Source organism: Tiliqua scincoides, chromosome 2, assembly GCF_035046505.1.
Source record: "Tiliqua scincoides isolate rTilSci1 chromosome 2, rTilSci1.hap2, whole genome shotgun sequence".
In the NCBI taxonomy this organism is placed as follows: domain Eukaryota; kingdom Metazoa; phylum Chordata; class Lepidosauria; order Squamata; family Scincidae; genus Tiliqua; species Tiliqua scincoides.
Genome location: NC_089822.1, coordinates 188490879 through 188513122, shown reverse-complemented (window position 1 = coordinate 188513122; position 22244 = coordinate 188490879). Strand labels below are relative to the sequence as shown.

Sequence of the window (22244 nt, the reverse complement as noted above, 5' to 3'; positions counted from 1 at the left end):
TGCTAGTGCTGGAAAGTTGGTTAGGATTGCGCCATTACATTTATTATAATTGATTTAATCTATGTTGGGTTCTGGTCATCATGTGGAAGTATGTTCTGTTGGTTTCAAAGGAATTAGGCAATTATCATAACTTGGTACGGTAAGAATCCCCTAGTTTCACAGAGTTAAAATGCAAGGTTTGCTATGAAGCTGACCTGAAAATCAGGGGTTTGTCTCGGCTTGTTCTCTGAGAGCTTTGAGTGAAAGTTCATATCCAAGAAACATGGCAGCACACATTGGGAATCCTCGCACCATGTTCACTGTGAGGCCCCTGAAAAACACCTATTCAGAAGAAGAAAGGAGTGTTAACAGCAACTGAGCCTTTCCTTTTGTATAAGAAATACCAGTCAAAGTCAAGATGGAATGGGAAATTATGAATGAAAAATCAGGTGCTGGGAGTTCCCAATTCTGTAAAGGAAGCAAGACAAGAAAACTGTGCAACAAGTTACTGCTTCATATTTATCAGCATTAGTACCTTCTAGCCAAGCACCTGATTTTGCACATCAGAACTTTGCATCAGGTTCACAGGAGACCTGAAGCCCCAAAAGTTCTGATGATCTGAATATTCTGTATGTGTGTAACCATTTCTCCAGTGCTGTAGACTAACTGCAGGCATTCTTGCATTCCTTGCATTCTTTGCTCTACCCACCCAGGTTCTCCACCAAGCCTTTGCCCAGCCCTGACTGACCTCTGCTTCTTTTACCTCCATGTTCTGACAGTATGAAAAGAGTAGAGCTGCACTGCCATAACACTTCGTGGAGGGAGTACAAAGAGGGTAAAAGGGTGACTGTCTCTTTTATGAAGATTTACAACAATCTACCCAGAAGAATCAGTCAACACCAACTGCAGTCTCCAGAATGTAGTTTAGGTTGCATTCCTAACCAACTTTCCAGCACTGACCTAGGGTGCAATGCAGCCCCAAGGTAAGGTAACAAACATGCCCTTACTTTGAGGAGACCTACTTGACTGCCTCCTCAATGCAGAATGCAGTGAATACCACATTGGCACAGCTGCGTCAGTGCTGGAAAGTTGGTTCAGTTTGCGCCCTTAGTCCTGCAGGTTAGAAGTTCCAGGGCCCAACTCTATCCAACTTTCTAGCACCATACAGCCGCAATACAGTCCTGAGGTAAGGGAACAAATGTTCCCATATCTTGAGGAGGCCTCTGAGACTGCCTCCCCAACACAGAAAGCAGTGCATAACCTATTGGCACAGCAGCACCGGCACTGGAAAATTGGATGGGCTTGGGCCCTCACTCATTGTGCTAGATGGTGAAAAATTCCAGTGCAGGGCCATAGCTTGGCATGAATTGAAAATATGCATAATTCTCTGCTGCCCTGGAGTCTTTCCAAGCATAGGAAGCATATGGATGGAAATTTTTACTCCTCCACTATAACTCCAGCCTGCATATCAAGCCATTAAGAGAGTTGGGGAACTTGTGAGTTTCTGCTCAACAATTGCGACTTGTGAGTTTCTGCACAACAATTGCTACATTGATAGCAGACAGAGTTATCAATTGCTTTTCTGCAAATGTTTAATGTGGATTTAAAAACCCCATTTGAATGATAATATTTTTGGAACAGAATTTGAAATCTGTCAGAATGAGAGCTTTACGGCAACTGAAAGGTCATTGTATTTCTATAACTCTTCACTCACAGCGCTAACAGAGGAACACATGCACACTCAAAACAGTATGCATCTACTGCAATGCTATTTCACCAGAATTTGTGGACTACAAACAATCTAATTGTAGGAAAATTCCAGTCAGCTATAGTCAGAATGCAATAGGACCATTCATTTTTGTCTTTAAACAGTTCAAAGGGATTAAAAAACATTTGATCTAATCTGTGAGACTAAAAACAAAACTAAAGATTGCCATCAAAGTTTTGGCCGTTCAATTCCAGGAATCATATGCAAGCTTCTCAGCAGCTCCTAAGCAATCAGTTTTTTCCTCATCTACATGTATCCTTCCACATTGCTCGTATTCTTTCTATCATCTACCTTGTCTTCCATCTCTGTCTTGCTATCTCCTCTCTTACATGACACCTGTCTCTCTTGTGTGCCAACCCCTCTATTTTGCATTTCTCTGCACACAGCCTGTCTCTCACATATGCAACCCCCATTCTCCTATATACACAATTGTCCCCCTCCCCACACACATATACTATTTTTCTCTGACTCCTTCCATACTCTCTTCCTAGGCTGGTGAGATGAGGCTTCATGATCACAAGTGAAGTGTCACAATTTTAGAATATAAGATTACTGATAGTCATGTTGTCAAACTTTATAAAGATCCAGTTCGGAATACAAATTTGGAGCATTTGCAAATGAAATACCCCAGTATTTCAAATCAGGATACTGTGCCCAACTCCCAAGTCATAGCTACAATTCTTCGTAATCCAGCACAGAGAATAGCTCCCAATTACTTATCTCAGTGCAGCTGGAGCAACAGCAGCTGAACAAAAAGCATTTTTCTCTGTTTCTCCTTGTCTCCATGCATACCTGATGCTTGAAAAACTACACTTGAAATAGCTGGCAGTTTGGAAAAAAAAAAAACTATATTTCCCAGTATCCCTGTAGCACTACTGTACCAGGTATCATGAAGGGAAAATGAGGATGGAAGAGTGGAGGGAAGAGAGAGAGAGAGGCAAAGCTTCTTTGTCAGAGGCTTCCTGTTGTCAAGAAATAGCAGCAGCCCCAATCTTCAAAGAAACAGCAGCAGGGGATTTGGGGGATCACGAGGGTTAGGGGTAGGCATTCAGACCCCCATCTCACTTCTGAGGATGTCACTGACAACAAGATAAGTTCTGAATGGACTCAGAACTAACCGAGCGATTTCCATTGTTAAAGATTGTTCAGTTTGGCAGGTTTCAGTTCAACTGGGGAGGTTGGAAGAGTTGCCCACCACTTGATTGTAACAACCAGAATGGGAAGCACAATTAACCAGCAAATCACTTATTCAGTCCTCCCTAAATTTGTGAAAGATAACTAGTGTTCATTTAAAAAACACCAATATTTGAAAGTATCTAGTATTTTCTATCGTTGTCATGGCTTGAATTCTTGAGAACAATTCATGTATTATTATTTTCTAATCATATAGCATTTCAGGATGAGAAAAGTAAATAGTTTTTGTTATTATAACCTTGTGGATTAACAGCCCAATCCTGTACATGTCTACTGAGAAGTAAATCCCATTCGAGTCAATGGGGGTTACTCCCAGGAAAGTGTGGATATGATTGGGCTGTAAGATATGCCAGAGACAGTGACTTGACCAGGGCTACCCAAGAAAATTTTTATGGTAGAGGAAGGATTTATACCCTGGTCTCCCAACATCCAAATCCAGAGGTATTTCTTCTCCTACCCATTTTCATTTGGGACTCTAGTGGTATAGGAGGTGTGTGAGTGAGTGTTTAACCAACATTGAGAAATAGAGCTTTTCTGATTTTTAAAATAGATACAAAAACTGATCATTCATACTGGATGTGTATGATCATGTTATTTTGGACAAACAGTCTTTCATGCATTACCCTAGGATTTGTCCACTGGCAAAATGGCAATTTTCCACTGGGAGCAGATCTTTAAATCTTTTAAACAGCTGTGAGTGGCTGCAGGCACCGAGAAGCTGGCACTGGAAATATTTATGATAATACTCTGATTTGCTGAGATAAAAGGTAGGATGATGATTAAGACAAATGTTGAAACAGCAGCCCTCAATCACCAGAACACACGTGTTCATTGATATTCACATTACAAATGGGTGTACTTTCCCACATCACAAAATTAGGCTCAATTATATCCAGCACAGGAACTCACCAGCTCTATTCAATGAGATATTAAAATGGTCTACCAGTTATCAATGAATAAGCTTCATAATAAGGAGTTGACAACCACTCCTGATTTTCAAAGACCCACATCCAAGTCATGCTGCTGTTCCACACTGAAGAAAAACTACTCTCACGGGTGAAAAATCAAGCCAGAATCTCTCATGTCTGCTTATTTTGGACTGATGTGCCCCAGGAAATAGTCTGCAACAGTTACAGCTCACAATACATACAAGATTGTATGCTGCAGGCTGCCAATTAAAAAAGAACCAGGCATAGCATGTTTTGCATAGGCGGTAGCATCCTACAGATGTGCCTTTGAATTTGCACAAGTGCAAGTACTATTTTCTGAGCAGAAACAAAATTTGCTGTTGCAGAGAAAACAAGAGCCCTTTGAATGTGACCAGATAATCGATGAATGTATGGTGTGAATGACAGGAGCAGCTTGCAACATACCCTTCTCACCCGGTGCAACTGATCTGTGCCCTACTTATATCAGGTGGGATTGTCCACTGGCTTGGCATAAAAAGATGCCAGGGCCAAACTAGCTTTAGGACTCCAATTTATTTTTGATTTTCTACTTTTTACATTACTTTTGCATTCACCCTGTTTTTGTTTGTTTTTGCCCAACAGCTCCATGAATTATGAAATATGACAATGAAAAAATCTACCCCACTGAATGTTAGGTCAAATAAATCAGTTCAGTTGCATTAGTCCAGTAATACACCACTGAGAAGCTGCAGTGACGCTGCTTGCTGGTGGTTTGGTGGGTCAGTTTCACTGTCATGGCAAATACAGCTGATAGGTCTCACTTCCATAATGTAATCCTCTCTTAAAACCAGCTAAGCTAGTAGCTATCATCACCCCTACTAGCAGTGTCTTCTATACATTATGTGTTCTTACTTTTAAACCCTCATTGCGGTAACTTTGGGAGATGCAGTCAATGACTCCTCTGTATTTGTTTAAAAAAACCCCGTCTGCTTGAAGGCGACACTTCACAACATCCATAGGAGTAGCAGTTCCCCAAGATATTGCTCCTAGGATAAAAAGGGGGAGAAGCAAGGCAAAGTTGTTGTCCATTAGTTTGTATTTCTGTTTTACTCGCACATAGCAAGCAATGTTTATGATGTTTAATTTACATAATTTTATTTTTTATTTTTTTATAGTTTGGCACAGATGCTGGATGGATTGCATAGAGCATGTATGCTAAATGGATGTAACCAAGACTTCCTTAAAAAAAAACAACTCTGATACATGCCTCAAACAAAAATATAGGGGGTTCATTATGTTTTCCTTTTGCAGATGGGAAGGGAAAGGGGGAGAGCATCCAGACCAACTGTGAAAGAAGAAAGGAGGCAAATTCCAAATAGGTGCAAAAAAGAATTTAATATACAGAGACTCTGTAGGCCCAACACATTTTGATGTGGTTCCTTGTGGTACAGAATTAGTCCAAATTTTCAGGATTCTGTACAGTTGTAAGGAATTTCCTTGTCTCCAGGTGGCATCCATTCCAAGCATATTATTTCACCCTACTGGAATTTTTCTCTCCTTTTTCTACTTTTTTTTAATAGGGGAGTCTGGGAGGTGAATTTAGGAAGTTTCTGATTGGTTTAGAAGTTAATAAATCATCAAACCAAATGTTAAACTTTGAAGGATTCTTCAGTTCAAAACAGATAAAATGTGACATTTAAGGACATTAAGGCTAGTGTGTATTATATCATCTGTTTTGCTTTCCACCTTACAGAACTTCATGATGCTTACAGATAACTAATCTGGTGGCTTTTCACATAGATCTGCATGTGTATTCAACAGGCCAGTAGTCTGTAACAGAAGTGCATTTGGGATGGTGCCAGAGTCATGAAAGATTGGAGGATCTGCTCATGTTAAAAAGTAACTACTTTGTTTTCATGTGACCAGTGCCAATGTGCTGAAATTATTATCTCAGCTAAAAGTACTGGACTCAAGTCACTCAGTAATAAAAAACCAGCCATTCGAAGTAGCAGGAAAGAAACACATACCATATGCCTGTATGTAGTTGACTTATGGCATGGCAGCAGTAGAAATATAGGATACGTTCAGTGTTTCTATATAAGCCAGGTAAAGGATGCATACAATTTGCTCCAATATACAGACATCATCAAGAATCACTCAATTAATCATTGGTACAGGTCTGGAGCTCCAAATTAAACAGATGAATAAATAAAACAGACCTACACCTTGGTGCAGCAGCTGTCTTTGTCGGTATTACACAAGGATCATTCTGCATGGCATCCTTAAGGTCTATTTGATAGCTGTGCCAGATATATCATGACAACTTATGGAAAATTGATTTTGTAATAGGTGATCCAGGTAGTTGCTCTCCAGTTGTAGGATGATGCTTTAGCTAAAACTAAGCTAGTCCATAGGGTTGGAGTTCTGGGATATTTGAAACTAAAGGGCTGAATGTATGTTGTGAATGTCTTTCATGCCTATTCACATTTGGCTTCATGTACAATGCCAATGTTTTGATCCAGCCAGAATCCAATCAAAAAAATGTATTTTGCTGCAAATTGCAATGCAATGCATTATAAGGGGTATTTGCAGATACTTCCTGTTTGCTATCAGTTTATGCTGGACTTGATCCCCATCTACTGGTCAATCTGATCAATTTTACACATCCGTGTGTAAATATGGTTACTCTTTTGCCTAGATATTTGTCTACCGCTTTATGATTTGGAGACCACTTTCAAATGTTTTTGGATGAGATGAGATAGGCAATATAAATCTATTACATAAATACATAAAATAAAGATGAATGGGCTTATATTGAAGTGTCTCGGATTTGTGATTTATTAACACTTTACGATATTTGTATACTGTTTGTCAACTAGAATGGATTTCCAAAGTTATTCATAACAAGATTACATCTTCTCTTGCTATGTCTTGTCTTACTCTTGGGCTGTCATTTTCATAAGGTTCATACAGAATATCGGGGGGGGGGGGAGAAACAGGCTGTTTCTGAAGTTCAGAAGTAAATTACAGTATACTCTTGTGGTCCTTTTACAAATTGGAACCTTTTCTAGGGCTCAGTGGGGGATGGTTCGCTCTGAAAATTGTTTGCCTTTATATCAGATACAGGGCCCAATCCTATCCAGTTTTCCAGTGCCGGTGCAGCTGTGCCAATGGGGCGTGCGCTGCATCCTCTGCATCCTCTGCATCACAGAGGCCTCCTCAAGGTCTGTGAACATTTGTTCTCTAACCTCAGGGCTGCACTACAACTACACCAGTGCAGTGGATCTCATTCTTGGACTTTGTGATCCATTGCTGTAGACCCCGTGGCAGCTCTGCAAAAGCTTCACTATAGTTGCCTGTAAACTGTGCTCATGCCAGACTCATCTGAACACTCCACTGGCCCAGGTAAGGTGGTGGTGGTGGTGGGTGGTCTGGGAGAGGGTTGGGAGGAGGAGGGCAGAGGACAGGGAGTAAACTGGAAGGGGCGGATCTCAGTGGCCAAAGCACATGCTGGATCCTATTTCCCATCTTCCAACCCACCCCACCTACTTCCTCTCCTCAGACTTATGCCAGCTTCATAGCTGGCATGGGTCCAAGGAGACCCATAGACAGCCAGAAGGTCTACTAAAGGGTAAGGAAAATGTTTTCTGGTCACTCCCCTCCCCACCATAACATGCAGCACATGCTCCATAGATGCATGCGGGTGCAGCTGCATGCTATAGCATGGTGGGGGATAGAACTGGACTGTTAGAAAATGTTCTGAGATTTATTTCATGTCAGTAAAGACGATTAAAATCATGATAAGAGGATTCTCCCTTTCCCCCCACACACATTCCACTCCCATTTTCAAAACTTCCCACAATCTTCTGCTGTGATTGTTATGCCAGATTAATTGACCAGAAAAAAATCACTTACACATATTAGAATCATTCCTGTACTCATAATGTTTTCTTTGAATGAGTAGGAACTAACCCTTTTATCCAGTTATGTGAACAAAGTCTTGTTAATTGGATAATTAAACTGTATTCAGCCATGCCTGGCGGCCACTAATGGCAAGAAGAAACTTCCCATTAACATCTACTTTGAGGGAAGGCTGATGTCTTGCAGAGAAAAATTGCCAGGTGTGGGTGGGTACATCGGATGTAGTGTAGATTAAGTAAGGCTGAGTCAAACAGTTTTTAATGTAATTTCACATTTGTCATTTGGTCTCCCTTGAAATGTGAGCTGTTTTCTTGTCTGAGTTATGGACACTAATGGCAGCTCAGAAAACACTGGGCAGAAGACACCAAGCCTTGTTCTCAGGACTCCAGGGATCTGTGCAATCCTTGAAGTCGCTCATAGGATATTACTCAGTAAAGCGCTTGAATCTTGTGAGAAAGGAGCAAGGCAGTTCCTGAGTTGGTTTCACCAAAGCCAACCTGATTTAGGCAGAATTTCAATATTCAGTAAGCTCTTCTCAGAGAGGGCATATGGGGTCAGCCAGGTCAGGCACTAGCCCAAGCCCATCGCAGGACCCCACTTGGACAGATCAATCCTGACACCTTGGTGTCAGGTTTAAAACTATCAAATTTTTGTTCATAGTTTTTGTTCATAGTTCAGATTAAAACTATCAAATGCCCAGGGTGCCATCAGAGAGCAAGGAGGGTGCCTAGTGCCAGGCTTTGCCCCAAAGCATCAAGCAACCCGGCACTGCCCCCCCAGCCCATGTGACTGTAGAGAGCTAGGGAGCTGTTGCCATATAGGCTGTGGGAAGAGTTGAGAGAGAGAGAGTCCAGAAGAAGTCTTTCTATACTTGATCTGTCAGATTACAAAACTTCCTTGACCTTGATCAAATAGCACTGCACAGCACTCTGTGCTCTCATAGCTTCCCTAAATTGTACCCTCTCTGCAAACTACCTCAGAAAGTTCCCAGTTTCCCGCAACCTCTTAAAGATCAGATTTTAAAAATCAGGCATTTGCACAGGTCTGCCTGAGCTATTATTAATGTCCTATGCTTGGAGGGAAAGCAGAGAAATGCATTTTACTTTTGTGTTTAGCTGTTTGATGAATGGACCTTCTCTCTTGAAATGTGTGAATTGTGATATGCAAGTTGTGAACATTAAGTTCAACTCCACTGTAGATATGGATTTTGTGATGGGGAGGAGGATCTTGTGATGGGGAAGGAGGGTTATATCGAATTATAGGCAGTCTGATGTCTTCCAACCCATGAAAGGACAGGAACTTGTATATCAATATGAGTGACTGTGCACACTCATATCCGGTCTCCTGGGCCTCTTCCAGTCTAGTGCATATGTTGGCACATTGCATAATATGTTAAAATGGAAATTAAAAGTAACGGGGATGAGCAAACAAGATAGGTAAACCAGTGTTGCCCTTTCTTGACTGGCAACAGGAGGCTCAGGTGCCTTCAAAATACCTGGACTATTGTTTCCAAGCCAGTTGGCAAGGCAAGTTCTTATGTGTAGAACTCAAGCACAATTAATAGGTTTTAAATTTAAATTCTACCACTGCTCCAGAGAAGAAAGTCTGAGGAATGTGATGGGTGAGTCATTTCAAATGTATTAAACAGCAGTCTCCCTAATCATCTCTGAAATGGTCATACCTGCAATGCCGCCGGCCATCCACACCGAAAAGGGACTAGGAGAAAGGTGTCCATCTGGAGTGATCCATCTACAGAGAAGTGCGTATGGGATAAAGTAGAGGCAATACCCAGGAAGGTCCCTCAGAATCATTGCTAGAGAACCTCGATATAGTCCTGGTAAGCCCTCCTGCCGGAGGATTGTACACACGCAGTGGATTGGACCTCTGTAGGCAGTTTGTATTGCAAAGCCACTTGCTCTGTGCTTCAAGTTGAGGTTGGCTGCAGAAACAAATAAACCCACAATATTAGTAACAGACAGACACTTTAGCATTCTTTAGAGTTTTAAGAGCTTCTCCATACACCATACAGCAGCAAACATGCATTTCCCAAATCATGTATATACAATATGGTATCCTGGCCAGTCTCAACTCTCTTGTCATGTCACTATATGATACACATGGTTTAAAACATTCGTTATGTGAAATGTCTGGTATGAAAGATTTCATGGAGTTGCAGAAGTCCTCGCAGGCTTTAGCCCAGGAATTTATTCTGGTCCCAGTTAGGTGATTACTTTGGGTCACAAGATGTCTGAAATGGAACCAGAAAGGGGCCTTCCCTAATTGCTTGAGGACTTGGCATACCTGACATCATTGGGTTAGTCTTGGGCCTTAAAGCTTTCATCCTTGCCTCTGGATCACTGGACTAACAGGCCCAAAGATATCATGAGATATGATGTGTCATGGCTTAGAATCTTCTGAGGCTGCTGGTATCTGAGTCATCCACCCCAGTGTGGATAATCCCTTCCATGCACTCTGCATAGCAATGTAGGGTGAACAGAAAGGACACTGCAGGGATGGGCGACTTGCAAGATTCAGACTCGAGTCACTAAACATGCATTTCCCGGATTCCTATAGACTCGTGTTCTGAAATTGGAAGTTTTTCTCTGGAACAAGTGGAGACATGGAAAATTAGCACTTTCTGTACTGCTGCACTCAAAGAACAGCATGGCTTTTGTTTATAGGTGCGATGGGGACATCAGGAGGGGTGTTAAATGAGAACTCTGACACCCCACCAGCAGCTCTGCTTTTTCTGAGGAGCTGTACTTGATTCATTTATCAAAAAAACTGACTCAAGTCAAACGGAGTCCCAAAAAGGCTCTGACCCCGTCCCAAAGGGGGCCCATTAAGACTTGTGCACAAGTCACGTCAAAGGAGACAGGGACTCGGAACTCAACTTGAGTCTCGCTGCGGTGGATTGGCGTATCCCTGGGACACCGTGCATGCTGGAATGTCTCCAACAGGCTCAGCAGCTTCTAGGCCCTGCATAATGGGGATTAGGATATTCTTTGGGGCCTAGAGGCTTTCAGTTGAATTCTAATTTGGAAGTGAAAGTTTGCTCCTCTCTAATTTTAAAAACCTAACGTGTGAGGTAGCCTCCAAATGAAGAGTGGAAAGACAACAGTTCTTGAAGCTGTACAAGAGCATATGCTTTCATGCAATATACTGTGTTGCTAATTTGAGCTTCCTAATGGTTTTCATAATTGACAAAATAGTTTCCTGATGGATGACAAGAACAGCCAAGAACAAGGGAATGTTTGTGGATTTTCCTTATTAGGGGGTCATATTCTTTATGTCATGTTTTGTTTTCAAACTACCTCCATATCAGCAAAAATGAATAAATTAATTTCACCCAGGTAGGCAGGAAAATATTGTAAAATAATCGATGCTTGTTTGTAACATCTCTGGAACAGGTGGTCATTCTATGTCACTCTGAGTATATTGTTGTCCTGCCAGCCTGCCAAATTCTCCCACTGATGCACAGATAACACAGCTGTGCACATGGAAGCTGGCTGAACAAAAAACCCTGTTCTTTTCCATTTTCCAAAATGGAACTTTTCCAAAACCCTGAACTAGAGGGATGCATGCATGGAAACAGATGAGGTCCTTTTTCTTATTAGCAATAATAAATGAGTTCTAAATGGTATATATACATGTATTACCACTTGTTTTTTCATAACAGTCAGAAGAAGGGTCTTGTGCAAGGACAAGATTCTCCATTCCCTGCCGTATGCATATGTAGGGTCTTCAGATCTCTCTAATGCAAAATGCATCTTGCATCTTGACCAGTCTTGCAAATTTTCTTCAGAATGTATATAAAGGCAGCATCTCTAGTTTAAATGGCAATTTTGGCACTGGTACATGGGAAATTGCCTTGTCCCAAGTCATTGGTCTATGTAGCTTTGTACTGTATATTGACTGGCACTGGCTCTCCAGGGTTTCAGGCAGGAGTCTTCCCTATCTGGCTATCCTGAGGTCCAGTGGCAGGCTTGGAAGAGGGCGGGGGGCAAATGCCCAAGCACTGCATCTGTGCAGCGTTCCAGACCGTGTGGGAAGACTTCTGAGGTCTGAGGCTTCTGACACAATCTTAAGTAGTACTTCCGGGTTCCTGGAAGTACTGTTTAAGACCACGAAGAAGCCTCAAAGGCTTTCCGAGTCATCCTGAACACTGTATGAGGCTCTGTTGCACTGGGTAAGTATGGGGGGCAGCATGCTGTGGGCAGGCAGCATTGTGGACCTTTACCCCGGGGCACATCCAGCGGCAGGTCCATCACTGCTGCAGTCTCAATCTGAAATCTTCTCTATGGAGAGCATGTGCTCTACTAGTAACCTCCCCAGATGCCCCAATTAGGGATCAGCATGGCCCGTAGAATTCAGCTAATCACATTTAATTGTAATAATTTTGCTGTCCATTATAAAATAGAAAACGTTTTCAAACGTTTTAGCTCCAGGACCCACCTTTTAGAATGACAATCTGTTGGGACCCACCAGAAGTGATGTCATTAACCTGGAAGTATCGTCATGGTTGGAAGTGACATCATCAAGTATTTGATGCATCATCAAACATCAAATAAATTTTAACACTCACATCCAACAAAATCCCATCAATTCAGTAAATTAAGAGTTTACAATAAGGATGAATAAAATTTATTTAAAATAAAGAAGAACCCTCCTAACCTCTAAGCAGTTGCTGATCTGCTTTAAAAAAAATTCCCCAAACATCCCAAAGTCTACAATCCTATCCACATCTCGGATTAAACCCCATTGACTATCATTGTTAAAAGCAGATTTGCAGTAGCTTGTAAAAGAACAGATCTGTAACATTTCCCCAGATGCAGTCATATACCATGGTATCATCTAGTCTAATACAGAAATGTATTAGAATTATATTAGAAATAAAATACACACTGAAATGAATAGGGACCCATCTGAAATTGGCTCTCAACCCACCTAGTGGGTCTCAACCCACAGACTGAGAAACCGAAGTAGAATAAAATATGGTGTAGGTTAGAAGCACAAGTATAGTTGATACAATAACAAGGAAACTTTGGATTCATACCTTCAAGAAAAGTTTGTGTCTGCATCTGTAGCCGTATCTTCACCAGATCCACTGGGCCACCAATTCCTACTGAGACAGTCCCTGCTGCCATGCTTGCTAAAGCCAAGTCCACAAGTGCTGGAGGATGGTTTGGGTTCCCATATCGATGTTCACTAATGAGCCTTTGGGTGTTGCTGAAGATGCCAAAAACGACTGAGTTGTAGATAGCAATACTAACTAAAGGAAAAGACATTCCCTTGAAGAATCCCAAAACCTGCAGATGACATTAGGCAGGATGTAAGTAAATAGCTGCGGACCACTGAATAAGCCAAAGGAAGTTGCTGTGAAGTGCATTTGCATGGTGGGGTGCAATGTCCCTTCTTGCAAGAGCATTTTATGAGGTTATAACTTCTTCTGGAGCACAAGTTTGCATAGTCCTCCTTCATACTTCCCATTCTCCAGTACCTAGCTACATCTGGATGGCAATGACAAGTTTGAAACTACAGGAAGAGTTGAATCTGGTGGCAATGATGTGCACTGGATCTTATCCTCTCATTTTGCAGCTTCCCCTTCCCTTTCTTCTCAGACCTATAGATCTGGCGCAGGTCTGAGGAAACCCACTGGAGCAGGAGGCTTACAGAGCAGGAGGCTCCAGAACCTTACAAAATAATTCCCCTTTCCCCTCCAAAGCCTCCCAATCCATCCCCCCTCCCCACAAGATACAGAATGCCCATTTTTGGTGTGGCTGCACCGGTGGTGTGGGGGAGGATATGACTGGGTCACAAATCCCGGATGAGTGGACACAAGCTGTAGTTATTCAAATACACACTGCAATGCAAGGGCACATGCTTGCTTTTAAAATGCTACTTCACATGTTTCTGACAGTCGGGGTCGGTGCCCATATCTAGTGCTGGCTCAGATAAAATCTTGATAGAGCCAAAACTAGAATGTGTTAAATCAATGAAGAGTGTAATCCCCATTAATGCTCAAGGTGGCTTTGTATCTCCTTTGACTCAACAAACTCAAGATACCTCTTAGTTCTGGAAGAATGGTGTGAATATCAGTAAAAGAAACAGACAAAGCTATGATTTATCTGTGCAGACAGAGGGAAGCCTTTGTAGTAGGACTGCCAACCCAAAAGAATTGGCCTAGAAATTTCAGAAGACTATTGAGAGCAATCTTGGAGCAATCTTCCTAATTTTAATGATATTATGTCATTCTGGGGGGGGGGGGTGGGAACTCCAGGAATAGCTTCAGAATAGGCAGCCCCATATTGTAGAATAGGGTCACATTTTTCATCATAGGGATATTTCCTTCTGGTGTTAGTGAAAGGCTTTCAAGAATCTTCTTCCAATTGTAGCTTCCCCATAAACATACACCTGAAAAAATAAAAGCTAGTGTGATCTACACCCGTACTGGTGTACACTGGTGGAGAAAAAAAAATCATACATGAAGCAGCCCTCAATATTACGAAATGCAATGCTGCTGAAATTGGTCATCAAAATTCAATCAGAACTCTCCAAACAGCCCTATTCCCCATACATGTTCATATAGGAAGGAGGTACAGGAGTTGTTATTGTGGTGTAAAGAAAATAATCTCTCACTTAACATAAAAAAAAAACTAAAGAACTAATAATTGACTTCTGGAAAAAGAGGGATGTACACACACCATTATACATAAATGGTGAGGAGGTGGAGAGGGTAGCTAGTTTCAAATTCCTAGGTATTTACATCACAGAGGACCTCTCATGGACACCAGCATGTTGATAAAAATGGCACAAAAGCAGTTATGTTTTCTGAGGAAGCTTGGGAGGTTAAATTTGTCACAGCAGCTGCTTGTGTCTTACTATCGTTGCACCATTGAGAGTGTCCTAACCTATGATATCTTGGTGTGGGATGGAAATTGCTCTGCAGGGAACAAAAAAGCTCTGCAGATAATTATTAAGATTGCGCAGCACATCATCAGCCTTCATCTACCAGCTTTGGAGGACATCTATACATCTCGCTGTCTGAAGAAATCACATAGTACTCTGAGAGACCCCTTCCATCTGGCTCATAAGTTCTTTGAACTGTTGCCTTTGGGTAGATGATACAGAACTATTAGAGCACACACCATACGATTCCTGAACAGTTTTTATCCCACAGCCATAATTACGTCGAATAAGGTGATATAGTTGTTACCATGCTCCTGGGCATTATGGTATGTTATACTATTTTTATATTATGATGCATGTTGTATTGTGTGGGTGAGTGTGTAGAGTGTGATTGTTGGAATTGTAGTACATATTTATGCTTGTCTCAAAGGTGCATAAATTTCGTTGTGCTGTAGCACAATGACAATAAAGTTACTACTACTAGTTTGAAATTACTACTTGGAGAGAACAGTCTTTGCCATCTGTCCATCCTTACACAAGCATCATGAGTTCAAAAGAACTCTAGATCCAACTGAATATAACTTGCCCTCTCTGTCTGGGAAGGCTAGTTCACCAACACATATTTCTGCAGTGTCAAATTTTACATCTTTCTTTTCTTTTTAAATTTTTATTGGCCTGTTTCAGGCAAAATAGTATACTTACAGTTTCATTTCTGTACACAGTAAGGACACAGTTAAATGTGCTTCTGTAGCCTTGTCCAGCTTGCAAACGAGTCTGCAGAATACAGTGATGAAATGTCATGGAAAGAGTGTGCTTCTAATTAAACCAGACCTCATGTTTAACAAACAATGCACACTTTTAGTGAACTACAATTCTTGCTTTGTCCAATCAAAACAAGACAACATGGAAAACAAAAACTGTGCAACTCTTCAGTTTTGGCATTGCCAGAGACAAATCTAAGCCACCTTAAGATAATTCTTGATTGTTAACATGATTTAAAAGGCAGAAAATAAAGAATTCTGAACCTTATGCGGGAGTCTTGGGGCAGAACTAGATGTTATCTTCAGCACATCACTAGTGCTGACAGCCTTCAGTTTTCTCAGCTTTCAGGAGGCACAGTCCTTCTGGACTGTGAATTGGGGGGTTGGGGGTTGGAAGAGGATAGATTTAAAGGCCCCATTCCCTTTGCTATGATCCCAGTTGAGCAGGCCTGATACCACAGCTGCTGTTTTTGAAAGAAAAGTTCAGCACCAGCACTAATGATGGACTTTCCAGAATGTGTTGCTTGGCTCTGTGGAGGCCAGCCCAACAGTTCCCAGTCTTTTTTTTTCAGCTTTCAAAATTCTCCTTAGTTCACTTTGGTCTTTAGTATTTTCAGTTTGAACAGGGCCACTGGTGGGTGAAAATGGACTTTTGCAATCACTTCAGGAACTACAGACTGTCACCTCTATTACTGTGGAATCCAGTTTTCCCCACAGATTTTGCTGCTGCTGGAAATACATTTCTGCAGTCCCAATGCTAGCCAACTTTCCAGCGCCGATGCAGCAGTGCCAACAACACATGCACTGCATCTTGTGGTGGACAGTTAGGGAGGCCTCAATGTAAAGGAATGGTCCTTTATATCAGGGCTGCGCAGCGCCTGCATCAGTTGGATAAGTTTGGGCCCTGCATGTAGTTTTTCACGGAGACAATTTTATTAGATATAATTTCCCTAGTAACTACTTCATTTCTGGTTTGTTGCATGCACATGGCTAGCTCGGGTTGCACTCATGGAGCCAAATGACACCTTCCCTGGCTATCACACACACACACACACACACACACACACACACACACACACACACACACACAACAGGTAGGTGGCAGGTCAGAGGATCGGATCAAGCTTTGACCAGGTTGAGCACAGGCCAAGGTCCCACCTAACCAGGCCAGCCCCTGAATCCTCATTACTAGTGACAGTAGTAGCACTTCACATGTCATTGATAGAATGGGGGGGGAGTGTGTGTGTGTGTGTGTGAGAGAGAGAGTGCTACAGAAGCCCATTGTAGGACTATACCTCAGGGCCCCTGTAACCTAGCACTGTCTCTGGATAGCTCCACATGGTACAATATATGTAGTACTGTTTGTCCCTGAGGCCAAGAGCTGTCTAAAAATTTATTATTTGCAAGGAAGACTTGGTAATCAAAGATCCTCCATGACTTTAATTAGCAGCTGCCTTCTTGCAAGTTTTCCTGTTATTGTTCCTCCTTCTTATTGTTTTCTCTTCATTTATATTGCAAAATGGCTCTTCTATAGATAACGTGAAAGTCCTTGAACACAATTAGGAACACACTTTGACTGACAATCTATTGGTGAAAGGAGAAACCATGGTATATTCCACTAGCAGCATGTCAGTATCAGTGAGCAAAAGGAACTAACCACTCAGCAATTTGAGGTGTGTACTCCTGCTTTGTATGATACAATAATTAGCTAGGCCACATGACTGCAAAAGAATCACCATCATTGACATTTCTGGAGAAATCTTACACATCGCTGATACCCGCTGTGGTATATGAAGAGAACAGATTTATGGAATTTGAAGGCTAACCACTGTCTTCAGATCCATGTCAAAAAAAAACCACCCCAAAACGAGTTCAGATGAAATTTAGCACCATGAAACTTTTCAGTCTGTATTTTATTATCTGCTTGGTTAATGATATCAGATCTTTTCAGAAACAAGTATTCCTTAAAAACTTGATTACAGGGCTGACGTGTCAATGGCTACTGTGTGTGAAAGCTGTGACCTATATTACTCTTCCATATACAATCCAGTGTAGCTATGCTCATATCTGGAACATATCCCTTCCAGATCCCTCTTATTCATTCAGCATCATAGTAATTCCATTCATTTCACTGAAATCAAGGCTGGCAGATCCCTCAGCTGGACAAACTGGACTCCAAGTTTTGCAAAAAGTCAAAGCACTCACTCTGAGCACAGCCTACATGGCTTCCCTGTTGGTTCAAAGAGAACTGATGTACTGGAACGTAATCCTCATTCGAAACACTCAGCTATTCAGCACTTGTCGCCATTCTCACCCCTCCTGCCTCAGGATGCACCTTTGCCGTGTCCAGCAGTCAATACTGAATTACTCTATGACTCCAATCCTTGGTTCACTATTGAAGACCTCTCCCCTCTCCCAGTGATTTGGAAATGTCACAAAGCTGCCTCGTTGCTATTCCCAGTCTGCATCCAGATCCAAGGGGAAAGAAGGAGCCAGCCTGACAGTTGTCTTTTGAAGTTCTGAAAGATGCGTTGCTTGTTTCTTGGCAGTGCTCAGGCAAATGTGGAAAACGTAGCAAAAATGTTCCCACAAGGGCTATTGTCAGTACTTAGCACGCACTACCAGCAACGACAGCAAAGCCGTCACTTTGCCAGAACTGGAAAGCACATATTCCTTCAAGGCTCACTTCCAGAGAAATTCACAGACAACACAGCAAATTGTAAATACACAATTACGATTAGTGCTCTGGCACACTGACTGCAGGAAGGGGGAGCATTCAAGCCAACCCTGTACTTTGCTGCTTTTTTCTTTAGAATCCTCCAAGCATGCACAGCAATAATATTGTCCATCGCATCAGTCTCCTTCAGTCTCCTTCTTCTCACTGCCCCCTTAGGCTGCATCTCATCATCCACAGAATGAATAAGACACATAGACTAGAGTCACATTGTCTCCCATGACAAGGTTGATTCCCACATGAACTCTGGGGGTTTCCTTCTGACCAGTGCTGGCAGTTTTGTATCCCCATGTTGAGCCTCTGGTCTAGGGTACTGCTCGACATTGCTGGGCTGGCACAGGGTTCTGCGGGTGTGGCTCCCCAGTAACCCTCAGTAGGTTTGGAGTCTGTAAGGGAAGCTTGGGAAGGCCTCAGACTATTCTGGGGGGGGGGGGTTTGGATGCACCCTGATCCCTTGCCTTGGTCCTTAGGGTAGGCAGGCAGGCAGCCTGCCCAGGCAGGCAGCCTTACCTTGCTCTACCTGCCTCACCTGTTCTTAGACTGCCCGTCATCATGGGCCTGCCCTGGCTTTATGGAGCTTGTCAGCTCCATCCGAATCCTCCCCCTTCCTGCCAGATGTCCTTAAAGGGACCCCAGCCTCCTATTCTCCTGCATATTCTCTGGTGTCTAGTGGGGTGGCAGGCAGCTACCTGCCAGTTCAGGGGCGCTTCTGCCCCTCTGTCCTGCCTGTCCTGCTGGACAGGATGCCCGCTCCACTGCCGTGGATGCCCACTCCACTGCTCAGAGGACGGGGCCAGCTTCAGGCATCTCCTGCTGGCAATGTCATTGGCATGGGCTGTCCCAAGATGCCACAAGGCTTCCCATTGTCCTGGCGGTGGGCGAGGAGCAAGAGTAGTGGCCATTCCTTTTGCCACCCGCCCTGGTTGAGGGAGGGCCTTGGTCGGCTGTGGGAGGCGATCAGGGAGGTCATGCCTCATCCGACCTCCCTGCTGGGGCTGCGGCTGGAGGCCCTGCCTTGGTGAGTGCTCGCCATCTCCCGGAGGTCCTCCAGGGGTGGCGAAAGTAGTGTGGATCCGTCCACACTCCTGGAGGGCAACTCGGGGTCAGGCGCTGCCCCACCATCCCCCACAGGTAAGTCAGGGACTCTCGGGTGGCTGGCCTCTGACATCCCACATACTGAACTGTGGTTCCTTCGATGCACGGCCAACAATTCAAAAGGCAGTTTGCAATGGCATTCTAAACCATCATCCAAATCTCTGATGCATCATGGGCATTTTCAGTTCATGTTAACCAAATAATGGCCTCATAGTATAATGAGCCACCCATAGTGGTCAGCAAAAGTCCTTAACCTCAGTTCTGAGGTTCTAGTGTAATAACATGGGCTATCTTGCCTAGCAAAATGATGCAAAAAGACTTATTCATGTCTTCCACACCAGCATTTTCTGCTGTAGCTTCCCTTCACCCTGCATGGCACACATTTTCCTGTCAAGAACAGGTAAATTGCCATTTTTACAATTGGTCCTCTTCCTGTGCCTTGATTGACACGGAAGGCACTTGATAGACCAGAAAGCAATCCCTATTCAACAGACTTGTCTCAGTCCTTAGCCTAACTGGGACCAAGTGCCATTTAGATTCCATTTATATCTGACTTTCCTCCATGGAACTCAAGGCAGCATCTGAAGCTCTCCCAGGCTGTTGCCCAAGCTTGCACAGATCAGACCAGATTCTGACCTACCTCACTTCAGCAAGGCTGCAGCAGCAGGAGTCTTTGGATCATGGCACATCTGGGTCTGGCTAATGCATGGGAGATTGTCTGGGAGTGTTATAACAACATTCAAGGGCAGGTAATGAAGAGTTATGCAGAATTCTAAAGCCTGAAGTTCTCTACTTGGTTACTTTGGGATGGTCCTAAATAAAGCATTTGTGGATTTTTCTTCTAATGGGCCAAATGGGCAACTATGGTTTTACAATACATTGTATCCTTTCTTCACTGTGGGTCAGTTCAGATGGCCACAGACTGGTCCACCATGCACATAGCTCCTCCATGCCCCTCCTATATACCATCATCACCATCCCTACATAGTTACATGGGGTGGAACATCCAAAGTGCACCTAATTATGTGATTGGTGTATTACTTTAGTGTACTCCTACATTAATATATTCAACCATATGATTTGGTGTGACTCAGACAGCATACCACCAGATGGGGGCAGTAACTGTGGACCAAATGAGCATTGAGGAGTTTCATGCACTTGTCCCTTCCTCTTTGCATGAAGTGACAACAGTTGTTCAAACTGATCCTATGTCAGTAGCTGGGCCATTAGGCCGCAATCCTAACCAACTCTCCAGACATGAGCAATGCAACTCCAAGGTAAGGGAACAAACATTGCTCAAATTCTAAATTAGCCATTTTGGGAAAGAATCACATTTACTCTTAATCTTCAAAAATCTTTGGTAGCTCTCCTGTTACACTGGAAAACATATCAAACCCAGAAAAATTTAAAATGCACATAAATAACATAACTGCATGCTTAAATTCTACTTATTTCAGCATGGCTTCCCCCCCTCCCCCAATTGCATTTATTAAGCAGACCAAATTTAACCCACTGCAGATGATGAATATTTTGCATCATCATTCTTTGGAGTGGTAAATTAGATCTTGTACATTTGTGCATGAAGTTTATAAAACTTTTTTTTAAAAAAGCAACTATTTACCTTTACTGTGTCCAGAGGATGCCCCACAATGACGGCTGCAGCGCCTAGAAATTAAGAAAGCCGATTGCATAAGAACAATCAATCATATATTGAAGCCTTCTGTGTCCTGGCTGTTTTTAACTTCATTTTAACATCTTTTAATACCTTTTAACACCTGGTTACAGGCCTGGATCCTTTTATAAACTGCTTCTCTGTGCTCTTTTACACTTTTATCTGACTGCTGTTTTTAAGATGTGTTGCAAGTACGTTTTAAATTGTTGTTAATTTATGTTTTTAACCTTTGTTGTAAGCTGCCTTGGGTCCCTCCAGGGAGAAAGGCAGGGTAAAAATAAAGTAATAATAATAATAATAATCTTGCAAGGATCTGTATGTCTATTTCCATATTATTGGAATCCTGTTTATGTAAGACAGTGGTTCCCACACCCTGAGTTGCAGGAACTGCTAGCATGCTACATGAAATAAATTTATGAGATAATTATAGGCCGTCGGCTAGCCTTAGGCCCATTATTGTGTAATTCATTGTATCCGCTCTAGAAACTACTTTCTCCATGTGGAATTATATATTCCACATAATAACTTCACAAGCCTTGGGCAAAAAGTTATCTGCAAAATTTCCTCTTGTCAAGGCAATATTTGCAGCCTTTTGGATAAAGAATTGGGGAGCGGGGGTATAGTATGTAACCTGGGACCAAAAGGGCTCAAAATAATGGGAAGACACCAACAATGTATGAAAGTAATTACAGGAAACATGAGGTGGATAGTGCAAAGTAGAGAGTACAAAATATCTGTAATATGCATGAATAATTAATTATTAAGAGGTAAGGAACTTAAAATTCATCGCAAGCTCTGCAAGCAGCAGTGGCGCAGAGATAGAGGATGCACTCCATGCTCTTCATAAATAAAGGCAAGTGAGATGGGCTCCATATTTTGTGGTTCATAAGCACTAAGTAGGTGGGGAGAGGTGATCTAGAGCCACTGTGATTCTCCACCAGCAGCTCTGAGGGGAGAAGGGCTGCCCCTGCTGTGATCCTCTTCGGACATGCTCCCAGCTATTTGGAAGATGATTAGAGCATCCAGTGAAGCAGCAGGCTGGAGAGGGCAGTGGAAGGGCTGCCCCTCCTAGGCATTTCAGCATTTCAGGTTGCTTCATAGTAAGGCAGGGGCAGATCTGGTGTTAGTGTTTGGGGAGGGGCCATAAGCACTACCAACCCCAGAGACGAGGTCAACCAGAAGGGTAGATCTGGGCTTCGAGTTGAACTTCATAGCTTCCATGGCCAAGGTTTGCTGGGTGGCTAGACCTGGGCTTCTGCCTAGCCTTGGAGCCCAGGTCTACTGGCTGGGTAGACCTGGGCTC

General features: G+C 42.8%; 1 protein-coding gene across 1 annotated transcript; it reads right to left on the bottom strand.

Moving 5' to 3' along the window:
* Positions 1 to 201: 201 nt before the first annotated feature.
* Positions 202 to 20926, bottom strand: SLC25A48 (solute carrier family 25 member 48). The gene is made up of 6 exons (XM_066617331.1): positions 20891 to 20926; positions 15382 to 15453; positions 12827 to 13079; positions 9452 to 9709; positions 4762 to 4895; positions 202 to 321 (listed from the first exon to the last, which is right to left on the bottom strand). Exons 3-6 carry the CDS (start codon positions 13056 to 13058, stop codon positions 202 to 204), a joined length of 744 nt encoding a protein of 247 aa, XP_066473428.1. The 5' UTR covers positions 13059 to 13079; positions 15382 to 15453; positions 20891 to 20926.
* Positions 20927 to 22244: the final 1318 nt, after the last annotated feature.

What these genes read in the sequence shown, in the direction of transcription:
- SLC25A48 (XM_066617331.1), bottom strand. Translation starts at nt 13,058, where the DNA reads ATGTCTTTTCCTTTAGTTAGTATTGCTATCTACAACTCAGTCGTTTTT. An exon ending in GACACAAACTTTTCTTGAAG is followed by an intron (nt 9,710 to 12,826) that starts GTATGAATCCAA and finishes TTGTTTCTGCAG; the next exon opens with CCAACCTCAACTTGAAGCAC. An exon ending in ACCGCAATGAGGGTTTAAAA is followed by an intron (nt 322 to 4,761) that starts GTAAGAACACAT and finishes TCTTCTGAATAG; the next exon opens with GTGTTTTTCAGGGGCCTCAC.